The sequence below is a fragment of the Budorcas taxicolor genome, chromosome 6, assembly GCF_023091745.1.
Source record: "Budorcas taxicolor isolate Tak-1 chromosome 6, Takin1.1, whole genome shotgun sequence".
Taxonomy (NCBI): domain Eukaryota; kingdom Metazoa; phylum Chordata; class Mammalia; order Artiodactyla; family Bovidae; genus Budorcas; species Budorcas taxicolor.
In genome coordinates, this window is record NC_068915.1 from 116,942,650 (window position 1) to 116,956,859 (window position 14,210).

The 14,210-nt window shown below is 58.9% G+C and overlaps 1 protein-coding gene across 2 annotated transcripts; it reads left to right on the top strand.

Annotated features, from left to right (window-relative positions):
* The first annotated feature begins 532 nt into the window (after positions 1-532).
* On the top strand, positions 533-4,784 carry LOC128049858 (spondin-2-like). Of its 2 annotated transcripts, none has more exons than XM_052642180.1 (6): positions 533-747; positions 1,770-1,995; positions 2,614-2,837; positions 2,949-3,140; positions 3,258-3,432; positions 4,460-4,784. In XM_052642180.1, the coding sequence occupies exons 2-6, from the start codon at positions 1,773-1,775 to the stop codon at positions 4,642-4,644; spliced, it is 999 nt and encodes a 332-aa protein (XP_052498140.1). In that variant the 5' UTR covers positions 533-747; positions 1,770-1,772; the 3' UTR covers positions 4,645-4,784. The 2 variants fall into 2 exon arrangements, with proteins under 2 accessions (XP_052498140.1, XP_052498139.1); XM_052642179.1 differs by lacking the exon at positions 533-747 and adding an exon at positions 1,180-1,396.
* The last annotated feature ends 9,426 nt before the right edge of the window (positions 4,785-14,210 follow it).

The window sequence follows — 14,210 nt, forward strand, 5'->3', positions numbered from 1 at the left end:
GAGCCACCACCTCCCTGAAGGCAGGGCATGAGCAGAGACACCTCTGCCATTCCGCGGGAGTTTGGAAGGGTGTGGGGACGTCCCATCCACGGGACGAGCTGCATCCATGCACGGCCGGCCTTTCTGTGAGGACGTCAACCAGCATGACACACCCCACGGACGGGCTCGGTCTCCCAGGAAGCCCGGCAGAAAAGCACCCATACGTCCAGCAGTTTTCTTTTTGAAAGAGCTGTTTCCTAAAGCGCTGCTCTGTTAACGTGAAACAGGCTTGTTTCTCAGTGAGTCAGTAGTCTTCTGAGCTTTTCCACTCAAACACTTTGAGCATCTCAAACACGGTGAGCTCAATGGATGTCACTGTGGGGGGGTCCCAGTGACTTTTCAGAGCGTAAAGGGTCCCCTGGCCCAGGGGTGGCAGGCCACTGCCCTGGGTGCTGTCAAGGCCTGAGGACAGGTCGGGTTCACAGCCGCCCCCGTGGTGGGGTCGCTTACTTGAAATACAGGTTAGATTATCTGTTTTTGTTTGCGTTCTATCCTGGGTGATTCTGTTTATTTTTCTCTCTCTGTTTTTGGAGTATGTAAAACATTAACGTGGTTTCAAAACTCAGAATGTTTTCTTTTGAGCTTTGAAGCTTGCTGGGCGGTTCCTAAGAGTGAGACCCCCCCCACTGCCCTCCGGTTCAGCCCCGTGATGAGGGCTCTGGAAATGTCTTCCTGACGCGGAGCAGAGACCAACTCCAGGACCCGCTGGTGATTCCCTCCCGCTGGGAGTCTTAGCCCCTGGGGGAAAGTGGGGGGCCCTGGGGTCACCTCCCGGCCCCTAGGGGAGGGCAGCCGCGTGGCTCGCACTGACCCCGGAGGGATGGCGTCCAGAGGCCTGGCCACTCCGTGCACAGGAAGGAGCTGTGTCCACTGAGCCCGGAGCCCCCCCCACCCCCGCCCCGGGAGTGTCCGCAGCGCTGGGCCTGACGTCAGGCCTGACCCCGGCCCCCCACGTCCCGCCCTGTCCCGAAGGCAGCACACGCCCGTGGTCCTGGCCCAGCCCTCCTCAGCGCTGGCTTTGGCAGGCCGCCCCCACCCCCCCGCAGGGACGCACCAGGGAAGGCCTGATGGGAACGGGGTGGGGGGGCGGGAAGACAAAGGAAGGGGTGCGGCACGGCGGGCGCCAGGGGAGGAGTGAGCTCAGTGCTGGAGCAGCATCTGCTCCGCGTCAGAGCCGGCGGGCAGCCAGGCCAGCACGGAGGTCCGGCTCTCTCCCCGCGTCCCGTCTGCCGCGGTGCAGGGCCTGGGGCCTCATTGGCCGGCCGGGGGGCCGTCTGTGGCATAAATTGGAGCCCTGGGCTCTTGCTGGGACTTCAGCTGCCCACAGCCCAGCACCAGCCCTTCCGCCTCCTGCTGGGTGAGTATGCACGCCCTCCTGGCCCCCGGCCCCCAGGGCCGCCTGGCGCTGCCCCCCAGAAACTGGCAGTACCCGCCCCCAGGGAGGCCCCTCCATTGAGGCCGGGCCAGCGACCCTCCCGTTCCTGGGGTTCCCTGGGACGGCAGCGCCAGAGGCGCAGCGCTGGGGAAAGCCCCAGGGCACTGAGCCGGCCGCGAGCCCCGTGCCAGGCATGACCTGCCAGCACCCTGGGCTCCTGTAACCTGACACGGCCTGGGACTCCAGCCATGGGGTCTGGCCCAGCCCAAGGCAGAGAGGAAACTCAGAGGGAGGTGCCTGGCGTCCTGGGGGCCCCATGCCGGGGGCTGGGGGTGACACGTGCCCCTTCTTGTAGGTGATGGGAGCCCCGCATCCGGTGTTCCCCCGGGGGGCCGCCCTCTGGGCCTTCCTCCTGGCCTCGCTGGGCGGCGCGGCCGGCCAGCCGCTGGGGCCAGAGCCCATGTGCACGGCCCAGCCCCTGGCCAGGTACAGCGTCACCTTCACGGGCAAGTGGAGCCAGGCGTCCTTCCCCAAGCAGTACCCGCTGTTCCGCCCGCCCGCACAGTGGTCGTCCCTGCTGGGTGAGTGCAGGCCCCACCCTGTCCCCGGGCGCCCTGTGGGGACCGAAGGTCTGGTTACTCAGCAGAGGCCCCACACTTCACAGTTCGGGGGACACCCTCACCCCTCACTTCAGTGCGAGAGATATTTGCTAAGGTCTTCTGCGCACCAGCAGCTGTGCCCAGGCTTCAGGGACGTGGGGGGCAGGATCACGTAGCGAGGTGCCGGGGTGGAGGGCGGGACGGTGTCCCTGGGGTGGTGCTCCCTCACTCGGGCAGGCGGTGCCTCCCAGGGTGCTGGGTTTAGGGTCCTGATAGCGTCCCCGGGGTGGTGCTCACTGGTGTGGGTGAGAGGCATCCCCAGGGAGCCGGGGTTGGGGGGCAGACGGCGTCCATGAGATGCTCCTCACTCAGGGAGGTGGTGCTTCCCCCCACCCACCACCCCTGCCCGGGTGCTGGGTTGAGGGTCCAGGAGGCATCCCTGGGGTGGCGCTCACTTAGGCTGGTGGGTGGCACCCCCCAGGATGCTGGGGTGAGGGGCCGGACGGCGTCCCTGGGGTGGTGCCCCCTGGGGTGCAGGGTTGAGGGCCCAGGCGGCGTCCCCGGGGTGGCGCTCACCCAGGCTGGCGGCAACACCCCCAGGGGCAGCGCACAGCTCGGACTACAGCCTGTGGCGGAAGGACCAGTACGTGAGCAACGGGCTGCGCGAGTTCGCGGAGAGGGGTGAGGCCTGGGCGCTGATGCGGGAGATGGAGGCAGCAGGGGAGCGGCTGCAAAGCGTGCACGGCGTATTTTCCGCCCCCGCCGTGCCCAGTGGCACCGGGCAGACGTCCGCGGAGCTCGAGGCCCACTCCAGGCACTCGCTGGTGAGGGGGCGGCGTGGTGGGCGGGCGGGGGCCCTGGGGGCCCCTGCTGAGCACTTGCTGGTGAGGGGCGGGCGGGGGCCTCAGGGCCCCTGCTGAGCACTCGGCCCCCAGGTGTCCTTCGTGGTCCGCATCGTGCCCAGCCCCGACTGGTTCGTGGGCGTCGACAGCCTGGACCTGTGTGACAGAGGCAGCTGGCGGGAGCAGGTGGCCATGGACCTGTACCCCTACGATGCCGGGACCGACAGCGGCTTCACTTTCTCGTCTCCCAATTTTGCCACCGTCCCACAGGACACGGTGACAGAGGTGAGGGCCGGTGGCTCTCTAGGACCCAGGAGGCTCCCCGGGAGGCCCGCGGATGCCCGCAGCGGGGAGCCGGCCCCTCGGTGTGCCCCAGGTTCCGACTCGCCCCCTCCCCTGCAGATCACAGCCTCCTCTCCCAGCCACCCTGCCAACTCCTTCTACTACCCGAGGCTGAAGGCCCTGCCCCCCATCGCCAGAGTGGTGCTGGTGCGGCTCCGGCAGAGCCCCAGGGCCTTCAGCCCGCCCGCCCTGGGCCTGGGGGTCGGGGGCAACGAGATCGTGGACAGCCTTCCAGGTGAGCGTGGTGCCCACCCCACCCTTCACACGTGTGACCCCGCTGCCAGGCGCTGGCGCTCCAAGCGGACAGGAGCGGCTCTTGGGTGTGGGTATCACTGGAGCGGACGCTCGGACACCCCCTGGTCCTGGGCCTCCAGCTCTGACCTCCCACCCTCAGAGACCCTTGAAAGGAAGTGTCCGCCCCGCAGACTGAGCCCAGGGGGAATGCCTGTGGCCTGGCAGCTGCCACTGTCACCGAGGTGCCCCGGCCTCCACGTGCGCACCCCGGGGGCAAACCCCCTTCCAGGGCTCAGCTCCACTGCCAGACTTGAGTACCGATCACCAGTCCGCACAGCCTGGAGAGGCGATCTGTCCACTCCCAGCCTTCTGGGGGGCCACGTGGGGCGGGAGGACAGGTCATACCGGATGGGGCTGCTCCGGGCTCAGACGCCCACGCCCTGGGGGTACCTGACTTCAGAGGGGGTCTGGAGGGAAGCGCTGGGAGCGGGAAGCAGGTTCTGAGAGGTTTGGGAGCTGGTGCCCTCCGCTCCAAGCTGAGGAGCAGACCGCTCAACGCTTCCAGCTGAAGGCCCTTCAGGCTTCTGCTGCCCAGAGCGAGTGCTGAGAGGTCGCAGTGCCCGCCCCGTGTCCCTGCTGACCCGGAGGACGCGCCCAGGGGGCCCCTCTAGGTCTTCCCGGCGCCGGCGCCGGACGCTGGGGGCGGCGCCGCCCGCGGAGAAGGGGCGAGTGTGGGGTCGCGGCGGGTCAGCTCCCCCCAGGGTGGGCGCCCGAGCAGCAGAGCGGGCGGGGGAGAACCCGCGGCTCTGTGGTCGTCGGCGCGCGGTTCCCCGCCCCTCCTCCCGCCCCCAGCGCGGATCGGGGGTCTCAGGGCAGAAGCGCCGCCAGTTGCCCCGCTGGCTTTTAGGGGCCCGCTGCCCAGCGCGCCGAGGAAAGCGCCCGTCCTCGGCGCGTCTGGAGGCGGGCCTGGGGCGGGCAGCCCTCCCGCCCGCGGCCCCGCCCCGCTCACCGCCCCCTGTCGCCCCCAGACCCAGAGACGCCGCTGGACTGCGAGGTCTCGCTGTGGTCGTCCTGGGGGCTGTGCGCCGGGCCCTGCGGGCGGCCGGGGGCCAAGAGCAGGACGCGCTACGTGCGCGTGCGGCCGGCCAACCACGGGGCGCCCTGCCCGGCCCTGGAGGAGGAGGCGCCCTGCGACCCCGACAACTGCGTCTGACACCGGCGCCCGCGCCCCCGCGCCCCCGCGCCCCCGCGCAGGGACTGGCCCCGGCCCGGCTGCGAAATACCTCAGACCCGGGGACCCGGGCCACCGGCCTTATCAGGGTCCCGTCCCAGCTCCAGAATAAAGACCGGCGGCTCCCACATCACAGCCGCGCTCTCGTGTGTCCCCGGCGGGGCGGGGTGGGCGGGCAGGGCGCACGCGCCACCGGCCTTTCCCCAGGAGCATCTATCACCCCCGCAGGGATGAGCGGGGACCACTGCGCACACAGGCGCACACACACAGGACACGCTGCACACACACCACACACAGGGCACACACAGTGCACATACACCAGGGTACACACACATACATGGCACACACACACAGGACACACGCTGCACACACACCACACAGGGCACACACATCACACATACATGCAGGGTACATACACACACGGCACACACACAGGACACACACAGCGCACACACACAGGACACATGCTGCACACACACCACACATACACGCAGGGTACACGCACACATATCCGCATAGGACACACACATCACACATACACACAGGGTACACACACACACAGAGGACACACGCTGCACACACACCACACACAGGGCACACATATCACACATACATGCAGGTTACACACACACACGGCACACACAGGACACAACGCGCGCACACAGGGCACACACATCGCACATACATGCCGGTTACACGCACATACATCCACACAGGACACACACGCACACATTCACACAGGGCACACACATCACACATACACCAGGTTACATGCACATACATGGCACACACACACAGGACACACGCTGCACACACACCACACACGGCACATACACCGCACATACATGCAGGTTACACGCACATACATGGCACACACACAGAGGACACACGCTGCACACACACCACACAGGGCACACACATCACACATACACGCAGGGTACACACACATACATCTGCACAGGACACACATCGCACATACACCAGGGTACACGCACATACATGGCACACATGGCACACACACAGCACACACAGACAGGACACACACACACGGGGAGCTTGAAGGACCAGCAGCCTGAGGCCTGCTGCACCCCCAGGCCTCCAACCACTGAGGCCCCTGAATTCGCGGTGCTGGGGGGTGGGGGGCGGGCTGTGGCCCTGAGGTCTTACCATTGACCTGTCCCAGCCCTGTCTGAGGTCAGGCCCTGCCCTCACACCCTCTGACCTGTGACCCCCAGGCCCCACCCTCACACCCTCTGACCTGTGACCCCAGGCCCCGCCCTCACACCCTCTGACCCGTCTCCTCCGGGGGCAGCGCCTCTCCTCGCTGACACCTCTTCCTGTGAATGAACTTGACCTCGGACCCCTCACCTGCCTCTCCGCAACAGATTTCTGTCCCCAAAGTCGCCCCTGATCTCAGGGACGGAGTTAAAGCAGCCGCCTGTGACCCGTTCCTCCCGGCCCACCTGGCTTGGGGAAGGAAGCCCTCGCGAGCCAGCACCTGGACGGCCTGCCGATAGGCCACGAGTTCCAGGAGGAGACTCACGTGCGCAAGGCAGAGGCGCTCCCCGGGCGGGGGTGGGGGTGGGGGGTGCGGCCACACCCCCAGGGGCTCAGGGAGAACCCGGGCAGGCGCCGCCGCCCCGTAGGCCTGCCTCCCTGCACACTGTGCCACGCCCGCCGGGCCAGGCTCCTCAGCAGGCAGGAGCGCAGACGTTCCTCCCGCGGGCAGCAGGCTCCTGGCCAGCGCCCTGAGGCACAGGGCAGGCGTGGGGTCACCTTGGAGTGGACAGGGAGCTTGACTCTCCTCCTCTGTTTTGTCCTGACACAGAGCTGCTGGCTGGGCCCAGTGGATGGCAGGACCCAGGGCCAGCCTGCTGCGAAGGAGGCAGGAGCAGCCAGAATGTCCACTGCTGGGGAAGGGGCGGTCCTGAGACAGCACGCAGCTGGTGCGGGTGGGCGGGCAGCGCGGGCACCGGGGCTGGACGCTGAGGGGGGCCGGGAGGGGCCCTCCTTCCGAGCCGGTGGCTGAACAGGTCGAGCTCTACTCCCAGTGAAACTGCACTGAAGCCACAGAAAAGGATGTTTAGAGGGCAAAACCCAGACGCCTGCCTTGGGCACCAGGTCCGTCCCTCAGCCTGAGGAGACTTCTTCATTCCCGTTGTACAGCCAGACCCCAACTCTGGAGGGACACACTACTGAGACACTGCCTTTTTCATAAGAGGTGGGGCTACTCCCACCTCCTTCCCTACTTCCAAAAATAAGCACACAAAAAAGGGACCTGGGCCTGGAGCAGAGAGGGCTGCGGTGAGGCCGGATGGAGTGAGCGTGAGTCCCACAGGGCTGCGGCTCAGCTCCAGTCAGCAGCAGGGGCGGGGAGACCCTCCTGCACTGAGCTGAACTCTCAAGGTTGGCAGCGACCCTTGAATAAGGGAAGAGGAGAAATTAACCTCTCTGTAGAAAGCTTTCCTAACCAAAACGAAGCTGTGAGTGCAACTCAAAAACCACCAGTTAAACAAGAAAGCAAGTCATTAAAATGGCCAGTCAGCAGGGATAGTGAGAAGCAAACAGGTAACCCTGGAAAAGAGGGGTCGTGCGGGATGACAGGCCCCAGCAGGTTGGACAGCTGAGCTGGACATAGCTGGAGAAAGAACTGGTGAACTGGAAGGTACATCACACATCACACATCACACGTGGTCCCGTGTGTCCTATAAACAGAAACACAAAGAGAATATTCAAAAAGATAGGGGATGTAAATGACAAGTTATAAAATGTTTTACATCAAATTCTGACAGATAGAATTGGGATGATGGGGAAGAGACGACATTTAGAGGAAGACTGAGAAAGCTGTAGAGCTGGCTGAAATAAAAGGGATCTTCAGAAACAGAAAGCGCAACGTGCCTCAGAGGACAAAGGGATGAAAGCGACCCACGTCCATCGGGGCAAAAAGCCAAACACGAAGCGGTGGGGAGGCTGCTGCCCTTTTAGATCCCCGGAAGTCACTTCAGCCGGAGGGGGAGAGCGTCCCAACAATGGCGGAGGCGCAGCAACGATGGCCACCCACCTGTTTGTCTGCTCCTGTTATCAGAAGCAGCGGCGATGAGAGCACAGTCCCCAGTATCTGCTCAGCTCAGTTCAGTTCAGTCGCTCAGTCGTGTCCAACTCTTTGTGACCCCATGGACTGCAGCACGCCAGGCCTCCCTGTCCATCACCAATCCCGGAGTTCACTCAAACTCATGTCCATCGAGTCGGTGATGCCATCCAACCATCTCATCCTCTGTCATCCCCCTTTCCTCCCGCCTTCAATCTTTCCAAACATTAGGGTCCTTTCAAATGAGTCAGCTCTTTGCATCAGGTGGGCAAAGTATTGGCGCTTCAGCTTCAGCATCAGTTCTTCCAGTGAGTATTCAGGACTGATCTCCTTTAGGATGGGCTGGTTGGATCTCCTTGCAGTCCAAGGGACTCTCAAGAGTCTTCTCCAACACCACAGTTCAGAAGCATCAATTCTTCGGTGCTCAGCCTTCTTCACAGTCCAACTCTCACATCCATACATGTCCACTGGAAAAACCATAGCTTTGACTAGACAGACCTTTGTCGGCAAAGTAACATCTCTGCTTTTTAATATGCTGACTAGGTTGGTCATAACTTTTCTTCCAAGGAGCAAGCATATTTTAATTTCATGGCTGCAGTCACCATCTGAAGTGATTTTGGAGCCCAAGAAAAGAAAGTCTGTCACTGTTTCTATTGTTTCCCCATCTATTTGCCATGAAGTGATGGGACCAGATGTCACGATCTTGGTTTTTTGAATGTTCGTTTTAAGCCAGCTTTTTCACTCTCCTCTTTCACTTTCATCAAGAGGCTCTTCGCTTTCTGCCATAAGGGTGGTGTCATCTGCATATTTGAGGTGACTGATATTTCTCCTGGCAATCTTGATTCCAGTTGGTGCTTCATCCAGCCCAGCGTTTCTCATGATGTACTCTGCATAGAAGTTAAATAAGCAGGGTGACAGTATACAGCCTTGACATACTCCTTTCCCAATTTGGAACCAGTCTATCATTCCACGTCTGGTTTTAACTGTTGCTTCTTGACCTGCATACAGATTTCACAGGAAGCAGGTCAGGTGGTCTGGTATCCCCATCTCTTTCATAATTTTCCACAGTTTACTGTGATCCACACAGTCAAAGGCTTTGGCATAGTCAATAAAGCAGAAATAGATGTTTTTCTGGAACTCTCTTGCTTTTTCCATGATACAGTGGATGTTGGCAATTTGCTCTCTGGTTCCTCTGCCTTTTCTCACACCAGCTTGAACACCTGGAAGTTCACGGTTCACATACTGCTGAAGCCTGGCTTGGAGAATTTGGAGCTTTACTTTACTAGCGTGTGAGATGAGTGCAATTGTGCGGTAGTTGGAGCATTCTCTGGCATTGCCTTTCTTTGGGATTGGAATGGAAACTGACCTTTTCCAGTCCTGCTGCCACTGCAGCATTTTCCAAACTTGCTGGCATATTGAGTGCAGCACTTTCACAGCATCGCCTTTCAGGATTTGAAACAGCTCAACTGGAATTCCATCACCTCCACTAGCTTTGTTTGTGTGCTTCTTCCTAAGGCTCGACTTCACGCTCCAGGATGTCCGGCTCCAACGTCTGTACAGGTCTTTTGTGCCACCCTGGTCCCTGTAAGCTGTGTGTAGGGTGCCAAGTAGCAGGTGTGTGGCCCCCATCTAGTGACTCAGGGTTGAGGGCTGGGTAGCCGCTACCCACTGAGAGTTCAGATTGACCAGAGTTAACTACACGTTGCCATGCAAGGCTTCCCCGGGAAGCTGCAAGCCTCCAGAAGACTCCAGAGTTTCCAGACTGTCACATCAGGGGATTCTGCCCCTGCGGCTGTTGTCCAGGTGGGAGACAAATTCTCACCTGCCAAGTGTTTCCTGCTGCTCCATCTTCCACTGTCTTTCAACCCCCGCGTCTGTTGGGCAGAATAGCATTAGTTTCGTCATATGAAAGCCTGGTGTAAAAAGTGTTTTCTACTGGGCTGCTGTTGCCTTTAAGCTTTTTCAGCAGACAGAGCTAGGAGACACTTTTGTGCTGAAGCACGCCTTTTAAAGTCCCTTGGTGTTAAAGTCTCTCAATTGTTGTTGATTGAAAATGTATCTAAGCCCTCATTCTTGAAAGATGGTATTGAGGTCACGACTCTGGGTTGCCAGCTCGTTGCTCTCAGTATGTTAGAAGCTCTCTTGGGCTGCCTTCTGACTCCCTTGTTACTGTTGAGAAATTGCTGTCTTTCCCACAAACACTCCTGTATAGGCGATCTCTCCTCCTCCTCTGGGCCCTTGGAAAGTCTGTGCTCAGCACAATGACAGAGGTCCCTCTCTATCAGCCATTACTTTATGTGGAGATGGATTAAATGTTCTAATCAAGAGACAGACACTGGCAGAACGGATAGAAACACATGACCCAACTATATTTTGTCTGCAAGAGACTCACTTTAAATCCAAAGACTCAGAGAAATTGAAATTGAAAGGACAGAAAGACACTCGTGCAAATGGGAACCAAGAGAGAGCAAGGGTGGCTCTGCCAGTATCACACAAAAGAGGCCTTAAATGAAAAAGTTACAGGAAACGAAGGACGTTAAATACTAACAAAGCTTTCAATACAGCAAGGAAATAAGTTACAAATATTTACACGCCTAATGATAAAACATCAAGAATATATGAAGCAAAGACAGAGAAAATTGAAGGAAGAAATAGCTTGACAATAACAGACGGAGACTTCAGTATCACACTCACAATAATGGACAGAACGACCAGTCAGAGAGAAAGCAAGGAAACAGAGGATTTAACCAACACAGCAAGCTAGGTCTCACGGAGCTACACAGAACGCTCTCCCGACAACACACACACAGTCTCCTCAAACGCACACAAGGCGCTTCACAGACGAGACCACGCGTCAGGCCACGTGTGTGTGTGTGTGTGTGAGTGTGTCAGTCACTCAGTCGTGTGCAGCTGTTGCGATCTTATGGACTGCAGCCCGCCAGGCTCCTCTGTCCGTGGGATTCTCTAGGCAAGAATATTGGAGTGGGATGTTATGCCCTCCTCCAGGGGATCTTCCTGACCCAGGGATCGAACCCACATCTCCTGCGTTGCAGGCGGATTCTTTACCACTGAGCCACCAGGGAAGTTGGAAATGAAAATACAGCACCCCAAACCTACGGAATGCGCTGAACGCAGGGTTGATGCGGGAAACTGCAGCTGGAAACAGGGCTTCTCCAGCGTGTGAGGGGTAAAGAGTCTGCCTGCCAGTGCAGGAGATGCAAGAGACGCGGGTCCGACCCCTGCATTGGGAAGACCCCTTGGAGAAGGAAATGGCAGCCCACTCCAGTATTTCTTATCTGGAGAATTCCATGAACAGAGGAGCCTGGTGGGCTACAGCCACAGGGTCACAAGAGTCGGACATGACTGAGTGAGCACACACAGAGCTATAAACACATTAAAAATAGGAAGGATGTCAAGTCAGCAACATGTCTTTAAAATCTAAGGAACTAGAAAAAGAAGAAAGGACTACGCGCAAAGCTAGCAGAAGGAAGGAAATAATAAAGATTAGAGCAGAGATAAACAAAACCGAGAGCAGAAAAACCGTAAAGAAAATCAATGAAACCAAAAGCTTACTTTTTGAAAACATCAGCAAAACTGACAAACCTTCACCCAGATGGACTAAGAAAAGAGAGAGAAGACTGAACTTACCAAAGTCAGGAATGGAAGCAGGAACGTCAAAATCCATACGCAGAAGAGAAAGGAGCACAAGAGTACGCGAGCAACTGTACACAGACAGGTCAGATGGTCCCGTTGAAATGGACGAATTCCTGGAAATACAAACCCTCCCAGGACTGGATCACGCAAAAATAGAAAATAAGACTAGAAATATAACTAGTAAGGAAATTGAATCAGTACTAAAACCAATAATAAATCTCTCAACAAAGAAACTGGACCTAATAGCTTCACCTGTGAATTCCATGAAACATTCAATGAGGGACTAATATCAACCCTTCTCAAACTTTTCATAAACACTTCAGAGGCAGGGACACTTCCCGACTCATTATTTGAGGCATTACCCTGAACCGAAACCAAACAAAGGCGCTACAGGGAAACTACAGACGAATGTCTTTTATGAGCACTGATGCAAAAATCATCAACAAAACATTTGCAAACTGAATTCAGCAGCATATGAAAAGGCTTGTACACCGTGACCTCAGCAGGACCGCGAGTATCTTGGCCTGCATTGCTAGGCAACAGGATGCCCGCGCCTGTTCCTCCCAATGTGGTTCTCGGCCCAGATCGGGTGGCGCGTCTAGGAGTCAATCCTTGCCCTCAGAGCTGGTCCACGGGGCAGCAGCATCCCGCTGGTCCAAGATGCCATTGACAACTGATGCGGTAACCAACCTCGGATCTAGAATCTGCTTTAAAATACTCCAGGGGAAGTGTGAGTGTGCATGTGCTGGGTAAATGAAATGAGATTGGGGCTCGTTACACAGTTCCCTGGGTTATGTGCCCGAAATTCCAGAACGAAAGTTCGGTGGAAGTGTGAGGCGTGGGAGTAGAGATGCCTCGTTGGGACCAGTCTCCCAGGGGTCAGGCTGTGGCACAGTAACAGCAGACCTTCTGGAGGGTCCCCACAACCCAGGGGTCCTACTCTAAGCATATCACACGGGTATCACATGGGCTTTACAGAGCCCCAGGAGGCAGAGACTACTATCACCCCAGTCCTGCGGGTGAGCAGGCTGAGCCGCCTCAGTCTCAGAGAAGGCATGTGTGGATGGGGCAGCCCAGACCGGCCCGTGTTCAGGCTGTGGACACCCCCTGTAGTGCTGTTCACAGGCCCGTGTCAGGCTATGAACACCCTCTGTAGCACTGTTCACAGGCCCGTGCTCAGGCTGTGGACACCCCCTGTACGCTGTTCACAGGCCCGTGTCAGGCTGTGGACACCCCCTTTAGTGCTGTTCACAGGCCCACGTTCAGGCTGTGGACACCATCTGTGGCACTATTTACAGGCCCATGTTCACACTGTGGACACCACCTGTAGTGCTGTTCACAGGCCCGTGTTCAGGCTGTGGTCACCCCCTGTATGCTGTTCACAGGCCCGTGTTCAGGCTGTGGTCACCCCCTGTATGCTGTTCACAGGCCCGTGTCCAGGCTCTGAACACCCCCTGTAGTGTTGTTCACCCGCCCGACACCCCCTGTAGTGCTGTTCACAGGCCCATGTCAGATTGTGGACACCCCTTGTAGCACTTCTCAGAGGGACAGCCTGGTGGCTGCTACAGTCTGAATCTATGTGCTAGAATCCCGATGGCCCCAGTGATGGTATCAGGACGGGACCCTGGGAGGTTTCAGCTGGGACCACTGCCGTCACTGGACGCCCCTCAGAGCTCCCTCGCCCCTCCTGCCGTGTGAAGACCCAGTGCGAGGGCGGCCATCTGTGGATGGAAGCAGGCCCTCACCAGACACCATCGGCTTCCAGGACCGTGAGAAACCAACGTCTGTGGTGTTCAGCTGTAACGGCCCAAACAGACCGAGACAAAGGCCCGGGAGGGGCCGGGGTGCTGCGGAGGCCGGCAGGGAGCACCCAGCATGGTCCCTGAGCACAGGCGAGGACGGGCCCCAGGGCCGGGAGGGCCGGGGCAGGTCATGGTGGAGATGCTATGGAGGACCTGTGCTCAGCAGCTGCAGCCTGCACCAGGCCCGCGTGCAGCCCCGCCCAGCCGCGTGCACCTCCTCCTGGAGGCCCCTGCGTGCCTAGCGTGGAGCCAGGGCCTCACCTGCGCTCTGCGCTGCGGAGAGAGCCGCCCTGCCCCGCCCCGCAGGACAGAAGGGGGCCTGCTGCCGGCCAGCGGCCAGCGTTCTCACGGCTCAAAGGCCCGTCAGTGAAACAACCCCGTCACAGGACCTGTCTCTTAACCCAAAAGCAACGCTGCATTTCCTCCCGTTTCTGCTGGTTTCAAGTGCTCATAAGTATGTGATGTGTTCTTTCGATGATATACTTGCATTTTTAAAAAACAATGCATGTGTGCAAAAGCGGGTGAGATCCCGCGGGTGAGCCCATAGTCACAGTGCAGCGCACTCCGCCAAGGCCAGAGTCCCGACTCCTGGGGGCAGTGCCATCCCCTGGCCATGGAAGAGGTCACCGCTGGGGGCTCGGGGGATGGGACTGTTTCTGCAACTTCTCGTGTCTATAACCCTTCAAAACCAAAGACAAAGAAAGAGAACGCTGGGCAGGGTCTGGGGAAGGGCAGCAGGCGCGCCAGTCGGCTGCGAAGGTGGCCAGAAGCAGCCCCTGAGGCAGCCCCAGAAGCAAGCCGGGGAGGCGATGGAAGGCAAGGAGGAAGGAGGCAAGTGCCGGAGACACTCAGGAGCTGACAGCGTGGGCGGCGGAGAAAGGCCCCCAGCCCCAGGTGGAATTCAGAAATCTGGCAAAGAGTGAGCTGTCCTTTGAGCCTCATGACCCTTGGTTCCATGCCTCTGTAAACATCTGGATTCCCTGCCATAACATCTGTTGCTGCCT